The sequence below is a fragment of the Chiloscyllium plagiosum genome, chromosome 11 (genome assembly GCF_004010195.1).
Source record: "Chiloscyllium plagiosum isolate BGI_BamShark_2017 chromosome 11, ASM401019v2, whole genome shotgun sequence".
Classification (NCBI taxonomy): Eukaryota; Metazoa; Chordata; class Chondrichthyes; order Orectolobiformes; family Hemiscylliidae; genus Chiloscyllium; species Chiloscyllium plagiosum.
This window is the reverse complement of record NC_057720.1, coordinates 76,741,387-76,756,584: the sequence shown is the minus strand read 5'-3', so window position 1 is coordinate 76,756,584 and position 15,198 is coordinate 76,741,387. Positions and strand designations below refer to the sequence as shown.

Sequence of the window (15,198 nt, the reverse complement as noted above, 5' to 3'; positions counted from 1 at the left end):
GTTAGAGGCCTGTATCTCTGAGTACTCCTGAAACATTTTGGTAATCAAAAATTGAAAAATCTCTGTTGTAGAATTACCATCAAATGTAGCATCACTAGTTTTGTGTAGCAGAAAGTTTTAATTGTTTACCGTCCTTTCACAAAGAAGCTGGTTCTCATTTTTAAACAGTGTCCATTACTCCTGAAAGTCATGGAAATAGTTCCTGTCATTTTATCTTATCTGTTCTCCTTAATGTCTGTGAATCTTTCAAGCAAATTCCACCTCAATATGTTTCATTAATGAGGTTAAAAAAAGATAAGTTGTCAAGGATCAACAAAAACAATAAATTCAGCTCAGCCCTTCAACCCTCTAACTCTCCTGATAAACAGCCATGAATGTCCACACTATTTGTTAACACTGTATGTGGTTGGTAAAATGCATCTGAACGAATAAGTTGTGCGAACTACAGCTGCCTGCAGATTATGCTTATCTGTATTTATCTTTATCCAGGTCTAGCTGGGAACTTCCTGATTTGCGAGAAGGCAGGGTTAAAGCTATTAGTGATTCTGATGGAGTGAGCTATCCATGGTATGGGAACACCACCGAGACAGTGACACTGGTCGGCCCCATTAACAAGGCGTCTCGCTTCTCAGTCAGTATGAATGACAATTTTTACCCGAGTGTAACATGGGCGGTCCCTGTGAGTGAGAGCAACGTGCCGCAACTAACCAGGATTAAAAGAGACCAAAGTTTCACCACCTGGCTGGTAGCCATGAACACAGTCAGCAAAGAGAAGATTTTACTTCAGACAATCAAATGGAGGATGCGGGTTGACATTGAAGTCGACCCGTCGAATCCGTTGGGCTACCGTGCTAAGCTTGTTGGAAGGACACAGCAGGAGCAGCCTCGGATATTAAGCAGGATGGAGCCCATACCGCCGAATGCCTTGGTGAAGCCCAACGCGAACGACGCCCAGGTTTTAATGTGGAGACCCAAACGTGGTCTACCTCTAGTTGTCATACCTCCCAAGTAGTAATAGACGCTTGCAGCCGTTTAAGGAAATCTTCTAAGGCCGTGCATTTTTAACACACCTATTTCATTCAGCAGCAAGGAACGAGCAAGGTTGGAATTTTTTTGAGGGGGGGGGGACGACATCTGTGCTTGTTTGAAGGAGGTGAATGAAGCCTTTGGTTCGGTTGTCGGGATCTCACGTGGCTGTTTACAAAGGTCATCCGACTGTACAACCATTCTGGTAACACTTGATCCTTATTTTTTGTTTAACTTTTTTTTTGATAGGGCAATGTTGTCGGTCCAGATGAACTGGCCGTGGTGCTGAAATGTGACGGGAATAAGGTACCACTATTTTCTAACTGCCTGCGGGCCGTGTGTGGCTCCACAGTGCAGGCTTCAATCAGACGATGCTTCCTACTCTTGCTAACATGTCCTGACTGTTCGACTGATTAATGGATAGTTTTTATTTTGCATGCACTTCGTGTTGAGAAGATATATGGTTCGGAAATCCATGTGCATTCAGTTTTTGTGTATTGTGAGTAATTTCGAGCCTAATATCACAATTGTCGCAGTCAATTGAATGACTTTTTTAATATTAAAATGGCATCGTTTATTTGGAATGTTTAATAAGTCTGCATTCAAACCTTAACGGAGTGGGAGGGGGGTATCTCTCCAACTATTTTGCTGTGACTCTTTTTCAATCGTTAGATGCCAAAGTGGCTGGGAGTTTAACGCATTGTTGCCATGGTTTTAATAATTTCAACCGAAGATGTCTTTAGAAAACCCATGCCTTTTAATTGGGCACAATCTATGGCGTTTTTAATATATATGATGTTAATTTATCATTTTATTTCGCCAATGCACAACAGCAGAGGTAGTCTTGTTTTAGTTTCAGCTCGATAGTACAATGGTTTTGATATTCTCCAATTTAATTCGGAGCAGAATATCATTTTGCAATATTTATGTTGGCTCAGCGGTCAAAACTTAAAGTCGATACTTGTGTTTGAATTCTATTTGATGTGATTTTACATTGCACCTTTGGCACTTTGGTTAAATCTCAATGCTCCACTGAGCATTGCTAGGTTTGTTGCAGCATATTATTTATTGGTTAATGCGGGTACGTATTAGGGATACAGCGGCCTAGTCTGGACTGAGCAATGAGAAGTATTGGTAAGGGTGTATACCAGTGGACGGCCCCCTTTTGTGTAAACGTTTTATTCCCAAAGTGTAAAGTGAAGGCTTGCTTTTGCTCTTCCAGCAGTGGGAGATAACCAACATCTGTCACCTCCGTCTGTTAAATCTCAAAAGAATTGGATTGTAATTGAACAGAATAATGTTGTAGGATTAGGGAGAAAGGGCAGAAGAGTGGGACTAATGGCTGGCTCTCTCAGAGAGCAGGCACATGATGGGCTGAAAGGCCTCCTTCTGTGCCTAATGCTTCTATAATCCTGTCTCTGTGACTGGGTTGGCATGAATGTGGAAGTCAAAACCATTGTATTAAATAAAAACACATACACTTTAATTTCCCATCCGATTACTGTAAACATTGTATTTACCATCTAAGCATTATCAGAATTGTGTTTTGGTATTTGTAAATCAAACCATTTTATTTCTAAAAAAGGTTTTCTTTAAAGCTGCAAATTGGGTTCATGATGTTGAAGTCAAATGCTAAGTCAAATGTATTCACCTGAGAAAATATGAATCGATATGTTGTGTTGCTGAAAAGTTTGGCTTTGCAGCGTGCCTTATAAACCAGTGAGATCTGCTGCGTACCTGGCTCTCTCTGGAGTACAGATGTTTGGCAGATGTTTGGCTCACTAATCTGTGAAGTGTAGGTTGAAAGGTGACAAGCTGTTGATTGGTAGATTGCATGCATTTTCTGTAACTGAGAGATTTGCACTTTGATTTTGTTCATTTATACTGGAATATGACATGTCACTTTCATTGCTGGAAAACAATGAAATAAAAATGCAATTTTTTTTCTAAGTACAATGAAATATATTAATTTACATCTCCTTTCATTTGGAGAGACCTGCATTTATTCAATCAGAAATTCTTTAAAAACACTCATGTTGTGAATCTAAAAGTAGGACAATTTTGTGTGGATTGTATTCACAAACAAAAAGAGATACTTGCCTCTCCAATTGCATCCCAATTAAACTTTTGCATAGGCCAAATTTGGTTTATTTATTTGCATGCAGGAAAGCTATATTTTATGAAATCTGTACTCAGCAGTATAACTTTAGCAAAAGAGTTTTGATGAAAGGTCATCTATTTGAAACATTAATTCTGTTTCTTTCTTCATAGATGCTGCCAGTTCTGTTGAGAATTTGCAGCATTTTCTGTTTTTTTAATGACCATTAATTGTGTGATACATTTTGGGTTTTTTTGCCTGAAATTTCACAGTCAGATAATGCACCGATTACAGTAGCTGCATGAGAAACAAACCAAAAAGAAATATGCTTACACAACGCAACAGAATAGACAGCATTTGTTGGAAAAAAAACCCGAATTTCAGATTTCCAGCATTCACCGTGTTTCTTTGTGATTTTACCGCTGCAATTTAGAGCTCCCATACCCCATCCAAACTAAATGCACAATTTTCAGAGTCGTGGGAATAGTACTGATTTATTGCTCAATTGGTTAGTGCTGTATTGTACTTGGATTGCTGTGAGAAATTGCTTTTGAGCCAACAATTCAATTAGATTTGATATGTGACAGAAATTCAAATAGTACTTTTAGATCCATATTTTTAAAAAAAGATGCATTAAAATGTGCTGTGAAAATATACAAGATTGAAAGATACAATTAGTTTTGTGTCAACCTGTCAGGAGACTTACCTGTCTAGTTCTCATTTGCATCAAACTCTATAGCCCAGAGGTTTCACTGCATGATTTTTACTATACAACATAGAACTCATTAATTTGAGAATACTTCGATTGAATTTTAACAAAGGAATTTAAGAATCCTATTGTCATTTTCAAAACACTTTGTGGCCTAATGTGTGATTTTCAGTAGCTCTTTAACCCTCTGAGAAGTTTGCATTTCTCCAATTCTGGCCTCTTGAGCATCCCCTACTTTCTTCCGAGTATCTTCCATGCCTTGAGCCCTTTCCCTCTCCACTTCTGTCTCATTTAGGATGCTCCTTTAACCCAACTTCTTTGGTCACCTTTCCTAATGTCTCCTTCTTTGGCTTGGTGTCAACTTTCATCTGATTTGCACCTCTGAAGCCACAGATTTCAGTGTGTTAAATATGTTACATAAATGTGAGTTGTTAACAATGCAATTGACTAAAACTTACTAAAATCCTTATATTGGATAAACATCTAAATTGTCTACAATATGATTTTTAAAAATTAACATGATAAATGGCAGTAATTACTTGATGCTTGCATTGTCCACGGAAATGCATAATAGCCTTAAGAACTGGAAAGTTCCCTTGTTTAATCCCGAGTGTGTGCTGGTTTAGTTGACTGCAGATAGGCAGTGATTGGAATATGAGAATTTGCTTCTGTGCCTGAGTTTTAAAAGAGAGGGAAAGAGTACAATTCCTGTTGGTGAACACTTCTCTGTTAGTGCATGCAAATAAGATGATTTTGATGACTGCATAGAGTTTAGGTGTAGTGGCATAGATGAAGTTCAGGAACTGCAGACCCTTGCTGGGAGATAATTGGCTGCTATGGACATGTACCCCTGCAAGTTGAAATCTTCAGGGGAATAGGAAGAAGGAAATTAACAAGGAGAATTAGGGAGAAAATCCAAATAAAATTGCTTTAAAAAGTTTGTACTCAATTCAAAAGATATTTTAAAATAGTACAAAAGAGAGCCACTTTACATGGAAAAGGAATATTACATTGCATACCACAATTCAGATGATGAACTATTACAGTCTGATAATAAAAACAACTTCACATTAACATATTTAATGCATTAACCTGACAAATCCCATTTCTTTAGCAGCCATTGTTAATAGCTGTTTGAGCAATGTTTCTGAAATAGAGCCAGTTGTTGGTAAATTGCAGATAGATGAATTCCCCTGGGAGCTGGATTAAGATAATCCAAACTCCCTTTTTTTTTAGGTTCCTTAATTACCATCTGAGAGACGATATTTTCCTCTCAACTGTCTGCACTGGATCCTCCTCCAGGTCCCTGGAGTGTCGAGGCAGATTGTAATTCACTTCAACAGCCAGCTGTCCTCTGAATAAATCAATTAACCAGCGGCTCACTTCTCAATCAATTGTATGTCACATGGATCATTGTTTGTAGATTTTGCTTTTGTCTAAATTATAAACTTTAAGATAAGGACAAAGCTAAGTGCCCAAAGATTCAACACTACCTAGAACTCCTGCACCTTAGACCTAGTAACAGAGGTATCAGTGATTCGATGAGTATTATATCTGCAGTTGATTTTACAAGCTGTGACTTGCTGAATAACTGAAACATCACATACCAGTTTCATGCTTCAAGCCACTCAGAGAGGCAGGTTTTAAAGATGTTGCATGAGACATCTGATGTGCATGTGGAATGAACTGCCAGAAATGTTGTGGAGGCAGGTTCAACATGGGGTAAAAGAAGGCATTGGATGGTTATTTGGATGGAAGTAATGTGCAAGGGTTTGGGGAAAAAGCAGAGATTGGCACTGGTAATGACACTCATTTAAAGATCTAGTGCAAACACAATGGGCTGAATGGCCTCATTCAATGCTATGACAACTTTATGATTCTGTGATATGTTAACACAGGTATGCCGACTGCAGGAATATTGGGAAATTAATGTTCCAGGTGTAATTTTATTTGATTACGGATACTTCATATGTACATTTTAAAGTGGGTCCAATTAACTGATTTTTTTTCCCTGGTTCATGGTTCTGCATAATTTCATGAGATTTTTGTATCATACTGTCCTTGACAATTTGTTTAAGAGTACACAGTGCTTCTGGTCTGTAAACTTTGAAGATCCCAGACAGTTTTCATTGGCTTTGGCTATATGGCAAAGTTTTTACCTCATGGAATTTTAGTCCATGCTGGTTTGGAATAGGAGGTATAAGTTAGTCTTCAGATCCTGAGGGAAAATATTGTTGAGGTCTTGAATATTCAAAGCTTGAGTGTGATGGAAGAGTGGCCAATATAATTGCTAATTAAAAGAAACATTAACATTGATCCAGATAAAGAGATTATACCCTCTAGTTAGAAATAGCCAGCACAAGTTTTAAAAGTACCGATCATGATTGACAAACCTCAGAATGGTTTGAGGAGATCTGAAGCATTAGCGATACTGGAAATGCAACATGCATGAAGTTTAGAAAAATCTTTGAAAAAGATTATGGGATAGAGACAGCAAGTCAGAGACTGGAAATTCTGTGATGAAGCATTCACCTCTTGACCACCAACCTTTCTAAGTCATGCAAGGAGTGTGGTGAAATTCTTCCACTTGCCTGGAGAAGTGCAGCTCTAACAATACTCAAGAAGCTCCACATCAACTTGGATAAAGTAGCATGCTTGATCAACACTCTATCCACCACCTTAAACATTTACTGCTTTCACCACTGGCACACAGTGGCAGCAATGCATACCATCTACAAAATGCATGGCAGCAACTCACTGAGGCTCCATCAACAGTACCATTTTAACTTGTGACCTCTGCCATTTAGAAGATCGAGGGTAACATGGGAATACCACTTTCTGCAAGTTGCCCTCCAATTACAAATGGTCCTGACTTAGGAATATATTGCCATTCCACCATTATCATTCCTCATTGACTGCAACTAAGGAACCAATGCCTTCTCACAGGCAATTAGAAATGGTCAACAAATGCTAGGTTTACTTACCTGCTGTAAATAAAAACAATAATAATTTTGATAATTACCCAGAAGTAGTGCTGATGCAAGAAGTTGATTAAACCAAAATATTACTTTGCAGCACAGAGGTGTTAACAAAATGGAGGGTCCTGCTAAAAAGAGCCAGGGGAAATTCAGTATCGATAAGTGGCAGGCAATGCATTTTCCTGAAAATATATAGATAGTAAATATACTTTCAGTAGAAGTAGCCTCAGTGAATTTTGGGGCACAAGTCCACACTACTTAAAGCTTGCACCTCATGTCTATAGAATCATAAAAAGGTCAATAATATTCTTGGTTTTAACATTAAAGACAACCTAATTGCTGCTGTCTTCAGGCTCATGGTTAGCAATTAGTCACTTTTGTTCTTGTTGAGGCAGGCAGCATGTAAACTTTGTGCTGACCCTTTATTTCAAAGATCGAATATACTGCAGGAGGCTGCACACTGTTAGGAGGTTCTGTAGTGTGCATATCTAAACCTTGTTTCAGCTAAACTGCACCTCTTAAAGGCTGCTGTTTTGGAGATCCTTGCTGGATTGTGTGGGACTGCATGGGATGAAAAACAAGCTATTCAGCCCAAGTAGTTCATGCTGATGTTTATGCTCCTCAAGACACTTTTTATTTTTCCCCATCTAAACTTATCAGCTACACCCTCTATTTCCTTCTGCCTCAAATGATTATCTAGCTTTTCTTTACGTCTACACTTATTGTTCATTTCAACCATTCCCTGTGGTAGCAAGTTGCATTTTTTCACTGTTCTTTGGGTAAAGAAGTTTCTTCTATATTTCCTGTTAGATCATTTGGTGACTACCCTATACTAACAGGCTCTGATTATGCTCTTCCCCACAGAGGAAACATTTCCATTATCTCAAAATCTGGGACAGACCTTTATTTTCTTCCCCAGCAGCCTACAGTCCATGTTCACATGAAGCTGCAGATAAAAAGTGACTGAACTATAGCCCTTATATTGAGCAGAAAACTCCTGTCACTGCCCTGTCATGATGCAACAAGACTTCTTTCAAAATAATGTTCGACCAAAACCTCCTCTACATTGTACTTTCGAACTTTCACAAACTTTGTAAGGGCGAAAGTACATCAAAAACCTCCCACCTGCCAGTTGAATGGCTATCCCTTTAACAGCTGCTAGTGACGGTGTTAATATTTTCTAATCAACCTGTTTAGAGATATTAATAACACCTCTGGGGTAGGTTGGATTTGAACGGACATCACCCAACTCTGAGGTAGGGACACTATCATGATGCCACAAGAGTCTCTGTGGGGAAGACGTCTGTCAAACATTTCACCTGGGGAGATTAGAAGACTCTGTTAATGCCGGAACATGCACTAATCCAGCTTTAGAGGTTATTCAATGTCACCTTCTTAACTCCCAGGCATGACTGAGGTGTGTTCATGATATACCCATGTTAACGCCCTCAATAAGTTTGGCATATCCTTGTCTGCACCAGATGTGGTGTATCTGCAAGAGCTGAAAGTTGCAGACAGAAAACATAAAAACAGAAGTAATGTTATCCTATGCAAAACGTAATTTCTCAGCCTATTATAGACACCACATTATAGTATAGATGTGATGATTTTAAAAGAAGGTGAATTGCAGATTCACCAAGATACTGCCTGCTGGGGGAAGTACAAATGTGAAAAATGTCTTGCAATTGTTTTCATTACAAAAATGTACATTATGGTGGGAGATTTTAATATAATTAGAATAGAACAGATTGTTCCAACTATTTGAGGAGTCATGGATGAAGATTTATTGATATGTGACTAAATGTAAATGATTTAGAACGCAAGAAATTAGAAGTTACAGAATTTTGAAGAGACATACATGCAAGTGCATAATGTTGGATATACTGAATAATCTCCAAATTAAAGCATTTTATGCTGTCTGAATTAATGTATTCAAAAATAACTCAATCAGTATCTGGTTGTGAATGAAACTAAAATCTATATGGATATCATAGAAAATAAATAATTATTGAATGCCTACAGTGTGGAAGCAGGCTATTCAGCCGGTCGAGCCAACATTGATCCTCCGAAGATCATCCCTCCCAGTACCACCCTATCCTTGTAATCCTGCTTTGTAATCCCATGGCTAATCCATCTAGCCTTCACATCCCTGGAGATATTGGACAATTTAGCATGGCCAGTCCACCTAACCTGCACATCTTTGGACAGATAAAAATGATTTTATAAGGCAGCAGAATGCAATGAGTGCTGATGGGTCAATGGAATGGCAACATTTGCTGAAATAATTTGAATAATAGAACCAGTGGTAGAGGTTATGTATTGGAGCTTTACTGCATTGCTTTGGTTGAGACATAGTTTACACATTTTCCAAGTAATTAAAATAACTGTAGTATAACCCACAATGGAAGAAACAATACGCAGAATGTAACAGAAATATAGTTGATGGGTAAAATGGTCTTTGATTAATGATGTTCTGTCAGTTCAAATGTTTACTTTGTTTCCTTTGTCAGGTCCATTGAGTGCTTAGACAGCAGTGTTGTGGCAACAATTGCAATCCCTTTTTTTGAAATCTCCAAGTCCGTCGTTCATACTTGTGTTGGCAACAGATAGGTGAAGATGGAAATGTTCAGTGTCTGAGTGTCACCCTAGATGTGAAAGAATATTGTCATGTGAATTAAAGTAATTTGATTTACAAGGCACCTATCATTGTCATTGTTAGCCCCTTGAATGGCAGGTGACATCTGCCAGCTTTCACGATTTGTGAGTGACTCAGCCAACCAATCCTTGAGTGATAGGTCTTTGGGCACAAAGGAAATGTGAGGGAAGGGTGGGGCAGAAGGTGTATTGTTCTGGAGTCAGGGTCCTTTTCCATCTGCTTTTGTCATGTCTGCACAGCAGAGTTTATATGGTCAGTTCCAGTTGTGTTGAGGTTTGTTGGATGAGATACATGGCACAGTTTGTGGCTATTTCCTTACACAAACCAATACTGATTTGTTCCATTTTCAATGAGGCCTACCAAGTGTCCTCAGAATGTTTTTCTCTGTCCTTCTTAATTTGTGAAAAGGGAAACTACTTCAAGAACTAATTTCTTTGAATGTGGATGCAGTGTCCAGGTGCAGTGGTGGTCTCTAGTAATGATAGAATCCCCACAATGTGGAAGCAAGCCATTCGGCCCATCAAGCCTACACCAAGCATCCTGCCCAGATCCACACCCTCACCCCATAACTCTCCATGGAGTTTTTAGCGATGGCTAATCCAACTAATTTGCACATCCCTGGACACAACAGGGATTTTTTTTTAAGCATGGCCAATCCATCTAACCTGCACATCTTTGGATTGTGGGAGGAAACTAGAGCAGCCAGAGGAAACCCATGCAGGAACAGGGAGAATGTCCAAACTCCAAACAGACAGTTTTCTGAGGCTGGAATTGAGCCCAGGTCCCTGGTGCTGTGAGGCAGCAGTGCTAACCACTGTGCTACTGTGCTGCCTCTCAGCATTTACCCTGTCAAGTCTCTTAAGAGCCCAAATGTTTCAATGAGATCACCTCTCATTCTTCTAAACTCTAATGAGTAGAGTTGCAACCTACTTAACCTTTGCTCATAAGAAAATCCCTCCATACCAAGGATCATCCTAATGAATTTTTTCTGAACTGCCACAAGTAAAATATATGCAGAGTTTGCACATTTTCTCCATGTTTGCGTGGGTTTCCTCCGAGTGCTCGAGTTTCCTCTCACAGACCAAAGATGTGCAGTTTAGGTGGATTGACTACATCAAATTGCCCATAGTGTCCAGAGATATGCAGGCTAAGTGGATGAACCATGGGGAATGCAAGGTTACAGGGATAGGGTAGCGGGTAGGTCTGGGTGGGCTGTTCTTTGAAGGGTCGGTGTGGACACAATGGCCAAATGGCTTGCTTCCACACTGTAAAGAATCTATGGTTCTGTGGAATAATATATTTTCTTAAATAAAGGGACCAAATCTGCTCACAATCAGATTCAACAATATCAACAAAACGACCAAACAGTTCCTCAACAACTTGAGAGATCAAATTTGGGTGTGCTACCTTTTATGTAAATCTTGCTCTGAAGTGGAGCCTATCCAACCCATTCTGTCTCATGAATGAAAAGAACAAACAGCCGTAATCTTCATGAAATTAAACTCTGTGAAATCTCCTTCAAAAAGCGCATACAATTACATTGAATTTGCAGCACAGACACAGGCCATTTGGCAAACGTGGTGCATACTGGTGTTTATGCTCCCAATGAGCCTCTTTTCAAGTCTCTTTACCTAGCTGCAGGATTCAATGCAGCTATATGATACGCAATGTGCCACTCTGAGCAATTGAATTCTTCAAACGACACATCTATTGCCTCAGTAACAAAGGAAATTTATTCATAGATCAGGTTAACTAACCTGCTTGCATACATATTACTTCTTCAAGTGTCTGGATTGTGTATTCTTTGTCTTTCTTTTTCTTAGTGAAAGCAAGTACAATTCTCTGATATTTATCTTCTGAATTTACATGTCAGAATCATCCTGTAGCTTTTCTCTGAACTTTCTGAACTACCATAATGGAGTAATGCGCAGTCAACCTCTGACATTATTGGAAATATGGCTCAAGCGAAGAGTCATACAAGGTCAAAAAGTATGACTTTTAACACTCTCAGGAACATCTGAGTATTTGATTATCCTTGTCATAGCTTTTAATTGATTGGAAGCCATCACTGAGTTGATACCAAGCACAACCAAAACCTTTTTACATTTTGCATGTTGCATTCACAGGCCCTCATCCAGTTGGTGCATAGGCTTTCAACTTCAATAATGGTTGTCACTGATGTTACTTGTTTGCACTCTGCTGTGGTCAATCTTTCTAATCCCATTATTTCTAGTCTGGGAATGCTTTCATCAGAAGTTTTCAACAATCTCAGTTTCAATTTAAGTTCTTACATGAGTTTGGATTGGTCACGTTTCTCTGCGAATGATCATAGCTTTGCCCCTTGAAGGAGAAGTGCATTAGAGAATCTCAGTGGGATTACGTTTCTTTGCATTTTCTCAGTGTTTTCATAAGAGCATAAGAAATAGGAGCAGGAGTAGGCTATCCAGCCCTTCAAGTCTGCTCCGTCATTCAATAAGATCAAGGCTGAACCTTTCATGGATTCAACTCTACTTACCCATCCGCTCCACAAAACCTTTAATTCCTTTACTGTTCAAACATCTATCTATCTTTGCCTTAAAAACACTTACTGAGGAAGTCTCAACAGCTTCACTGGGCAGGGAATTCTACAGATTCACGAGACTTTGGGCAAAAATGTTCCTCCTCAATCCACTACTATATCTGCTCCCCTTAATTTGAGGCTAGTTTCACTCACCAGTGGAAATGACCTCCCTGCTTCTACCTTAACTATTCCCTTCATAATTTTATAAGTTCCTAATTGCCAGAGGGGAGGGGAGCGAGGATGTGGTGACAGAGAATATCACACTTTACAATCTTCTGGGCCTACTATCAAGTTCAAAACCTTCAAATTGTAAACTCTATCCAGGTCTGTCTGTATCTTGTAAGTTTCAATCAGATCGCCCTTCATCTTTCTAAACTCCAATGAGTACAGACCCAGAATCCTCGAACTGCTTTTCTTTCTTTTAGCTTCACTTGTTACATTCTCTGTTACCATGTCCTCTCCCCCTCTCTCCCCACACCAGTGGGACTGTGTGTTCTTTCCAATCTGGCAGTTAGACACACCACTGTTCTGCCATTCTCACATTCTGATCACTTAATCTGAACAATCAACATCCTTTCTCCCCAAGCACTCCAACCCCCAACCTACCTCCAATACCATTACATAAGTTCTGCCCCCTCCACACTTCACTTCAGCTCTGTTGAAGAGTCATCTTGACACGAAACATTAGCTTGTTCTCTCTCCATGGATGCTGCCTGACCTGCTGTCATCTTCAGCACTTTTTGTTTTCACTACTTTTCTCGTCTTCATCTTCATTTCCACAATAGATCATGGAAATGCTCATTGAATAACAAGATCTTTTTTGGATTTAAAGAAAAATGGAGAGTAAGCATTTATATAGTACCTTTGAGGAGAAAGTGAGGTCTGCAGATGCCGGAGATCAGAGCTGAAAATGTGTTGCTGGAAAAGCGCAGCAGGTCAGGCAGCATCCAGGGAACAGGAGAATCGACGTTTCCTGAAGAAGGGCTTATGCCCGAAACGTCGATTCTCCTGTTCCCTGGATGCTGCCTGACCTGCTGTGCTTTTCCAGCAACACATTTTCAGCTATATAGTACCTTTCACAATCTCAAGCCATCCCAAAGGACTTGACAAATAATAAAATACTTCTGAAATTTAGGTAGTGCTGTAATGTTGGCAACCAATTTATACACAGCAACCGTCCATTAACAGCAATGAAAAAAGCTCATCTGTTGGTTGAGAGATAAATATAAGGTAGGATACTGGTGGGAGCTCTCTAGATCTTCTTTGAATAGAGCAATGGCATCATTCAGGTCCAACTGAGAGAACAGATGTGGCCTCCATCCCTCCATCAGTACAGCGTCCCTACTGTAGATAAATAAAGTTATGTTGGCCCAACCCTGGAAACATAATTTCATAAGACCATAAGAAATAGGAGCAGAATTAGGCCATTCACCCCATCTAGTCTGCTCAGGCATTTGATCATGGCTGATATGTTTCTCAACACCATTCTCTTGCCTTCTCCCAGTAACCTTTAATCCCTTTACCAATTAAGAACCTATCCATCTCTGTCTTAAATACTTGCACACATGTGGCCTGCAAAGACCCCTAGAGCAATGAGTTCCACAGGTTCACCACCCTTGGGCTGAAGAAATTCCTCCTCATCTCAGTTCTAAAGGGTTGTCCCTTCACCCTGAGTCTGTAGCCTTGGGTCCTAGTCTGTCTTACTAGTGAAAACATCTTCTCCACATCTACTCGATCCAGGTCTGTTAGTATCTTGTAAGTTTCAGTCAGACCCCCCTTCATCCTTCTGAACTCCGCAAATCCTCAAACTGCTTCTTATATGATAAGCCCTTCATCCAAGGGATCATCCTTGTAAATCTCCTCCAGGTCCCTTCAAATTCCTGAGATACAGAGCCCAAACTGCTCATAATATTCCAAATGCGGTCTGACCAGAGCATTAAACAGCCTCAGCAGTACATCTCTGCTCTTGTGTTCTAACCCTCTTGAAATGTATGCCAACTTCATTTTTGCCTTCCAAACTGCCAACTGAACCTACATGTTAACCTGAAGAGAATCCTGAACTAGGACTCCCAAGTCCCTTTGTGCTTCAAATTTCTGAAGCCGTTCCCCACTTTTCAATACAATTTTAGGAAACTAAAGAAGAAATGTGTCTGGAATCTTCGAAATATGTCTCACTTCCATTTATAAGAATCTAGTGTTTAATGAATTGAGATCAACTTTCCTTCACAAAATGGAAATTTAAGTTATTTTGAGTTTTCAGAATCTGTGGCAGAGAAGCACGTTCTTCCTGTTCTCTGTGAAAATGTGATGTGCTTTATTTTCACAATGAATGTGACATTTGCTAAATGTTAGCATTTTTGAATTGAATTGCAATGGAAAGCATCAGAGAAGATCTGAGTGATGTGTTATTTAAAAATGGAAAATTCAAAACAAAAGGATCATCGTCACCCAAATGAACATATACCACTTGAATCCAAGTGAGAGATTTTGAGATTACCCCTTAGCACTTGCAGAGAAAGCTATCACCATCCATCGAAAGAAGGTACAATATAATCTTTGAAGATATACTTCATTTTTGGATCTAATTATGTATTTTAATTATACAGACTTTACTAATGAGGCATGCTAATGAAGGGGTAGTGCTGCTAAGTAGTCATGTTAATAGCTTCTTGATTTATACACCCTGATGAAGCAAAGCCAATGAGCACCTATTAACCATCATTTCAGATTCTAGCAGGGCAATATTTATGAGAATGTGTGCTTATTTTAAGAAAGCCAATCAATGTCTTGCCATCCCTGAATGAAATCTAGAAAAACTGTGCAATTTCTTATTAGAGTCATAGAGATGTACAGCATGGAAATAGACACTTCAGTCCAACCCGTCCATGCCGACCAGATATCCCAACCCAATCCAGTCCAACCTTCCAGCACCCGGCCCATATCCCTCAAAACCCTTCCTATTCATATACCCATCCAAATGCCTCTTAAATTTTGCAATTGTACCAGACTCCACCACATCCTCTGGCAGCTCATTCCATACACGTACCACCCTCTGCGTGAAAAAGTTGCCCCTTAGGTCTCTTTTATATCTTTCCCCTCTCACCCTAAACCTATGCCCTCTATTTCTGGACTCCCTGACCCCAGGGAAAAGACTTTGCCTACTTATCCTAT

The 15,198-nt window shown here is 39.5% G+C and overlaps 1 protein-coding gene across 3 annotated transcripts in view; it reads left to right on the top strand.

The window, feature by feature from the left end:
* The window catches only part of LOC122554591 (protein FAM78B), a 75,585-nt gene that overhangs the window by 16,975 nt on the left and 43,412 nt on the right, over positions 1 to 15,198 (top strand). For 2 of the 3 annotated variants that reach the window (XM_043699858.1, XM_043699857.1), the window contains one exon: positions 490 to 2,987. In XM_043699858.1, coding sequence (XP_043555793.1) covers positions 490 to 1,012 — 523 coding nt within the window. In that variant the 3' untranslated portion in view covers positions 1,013 to 2,987. Of the gene's footprint in view, positions 1 to 489; positions 2,988 to 15,198 lie in introns of those variants that run through there. The other variant, XR_006313032.1, reaches the window with a different exon arrangement.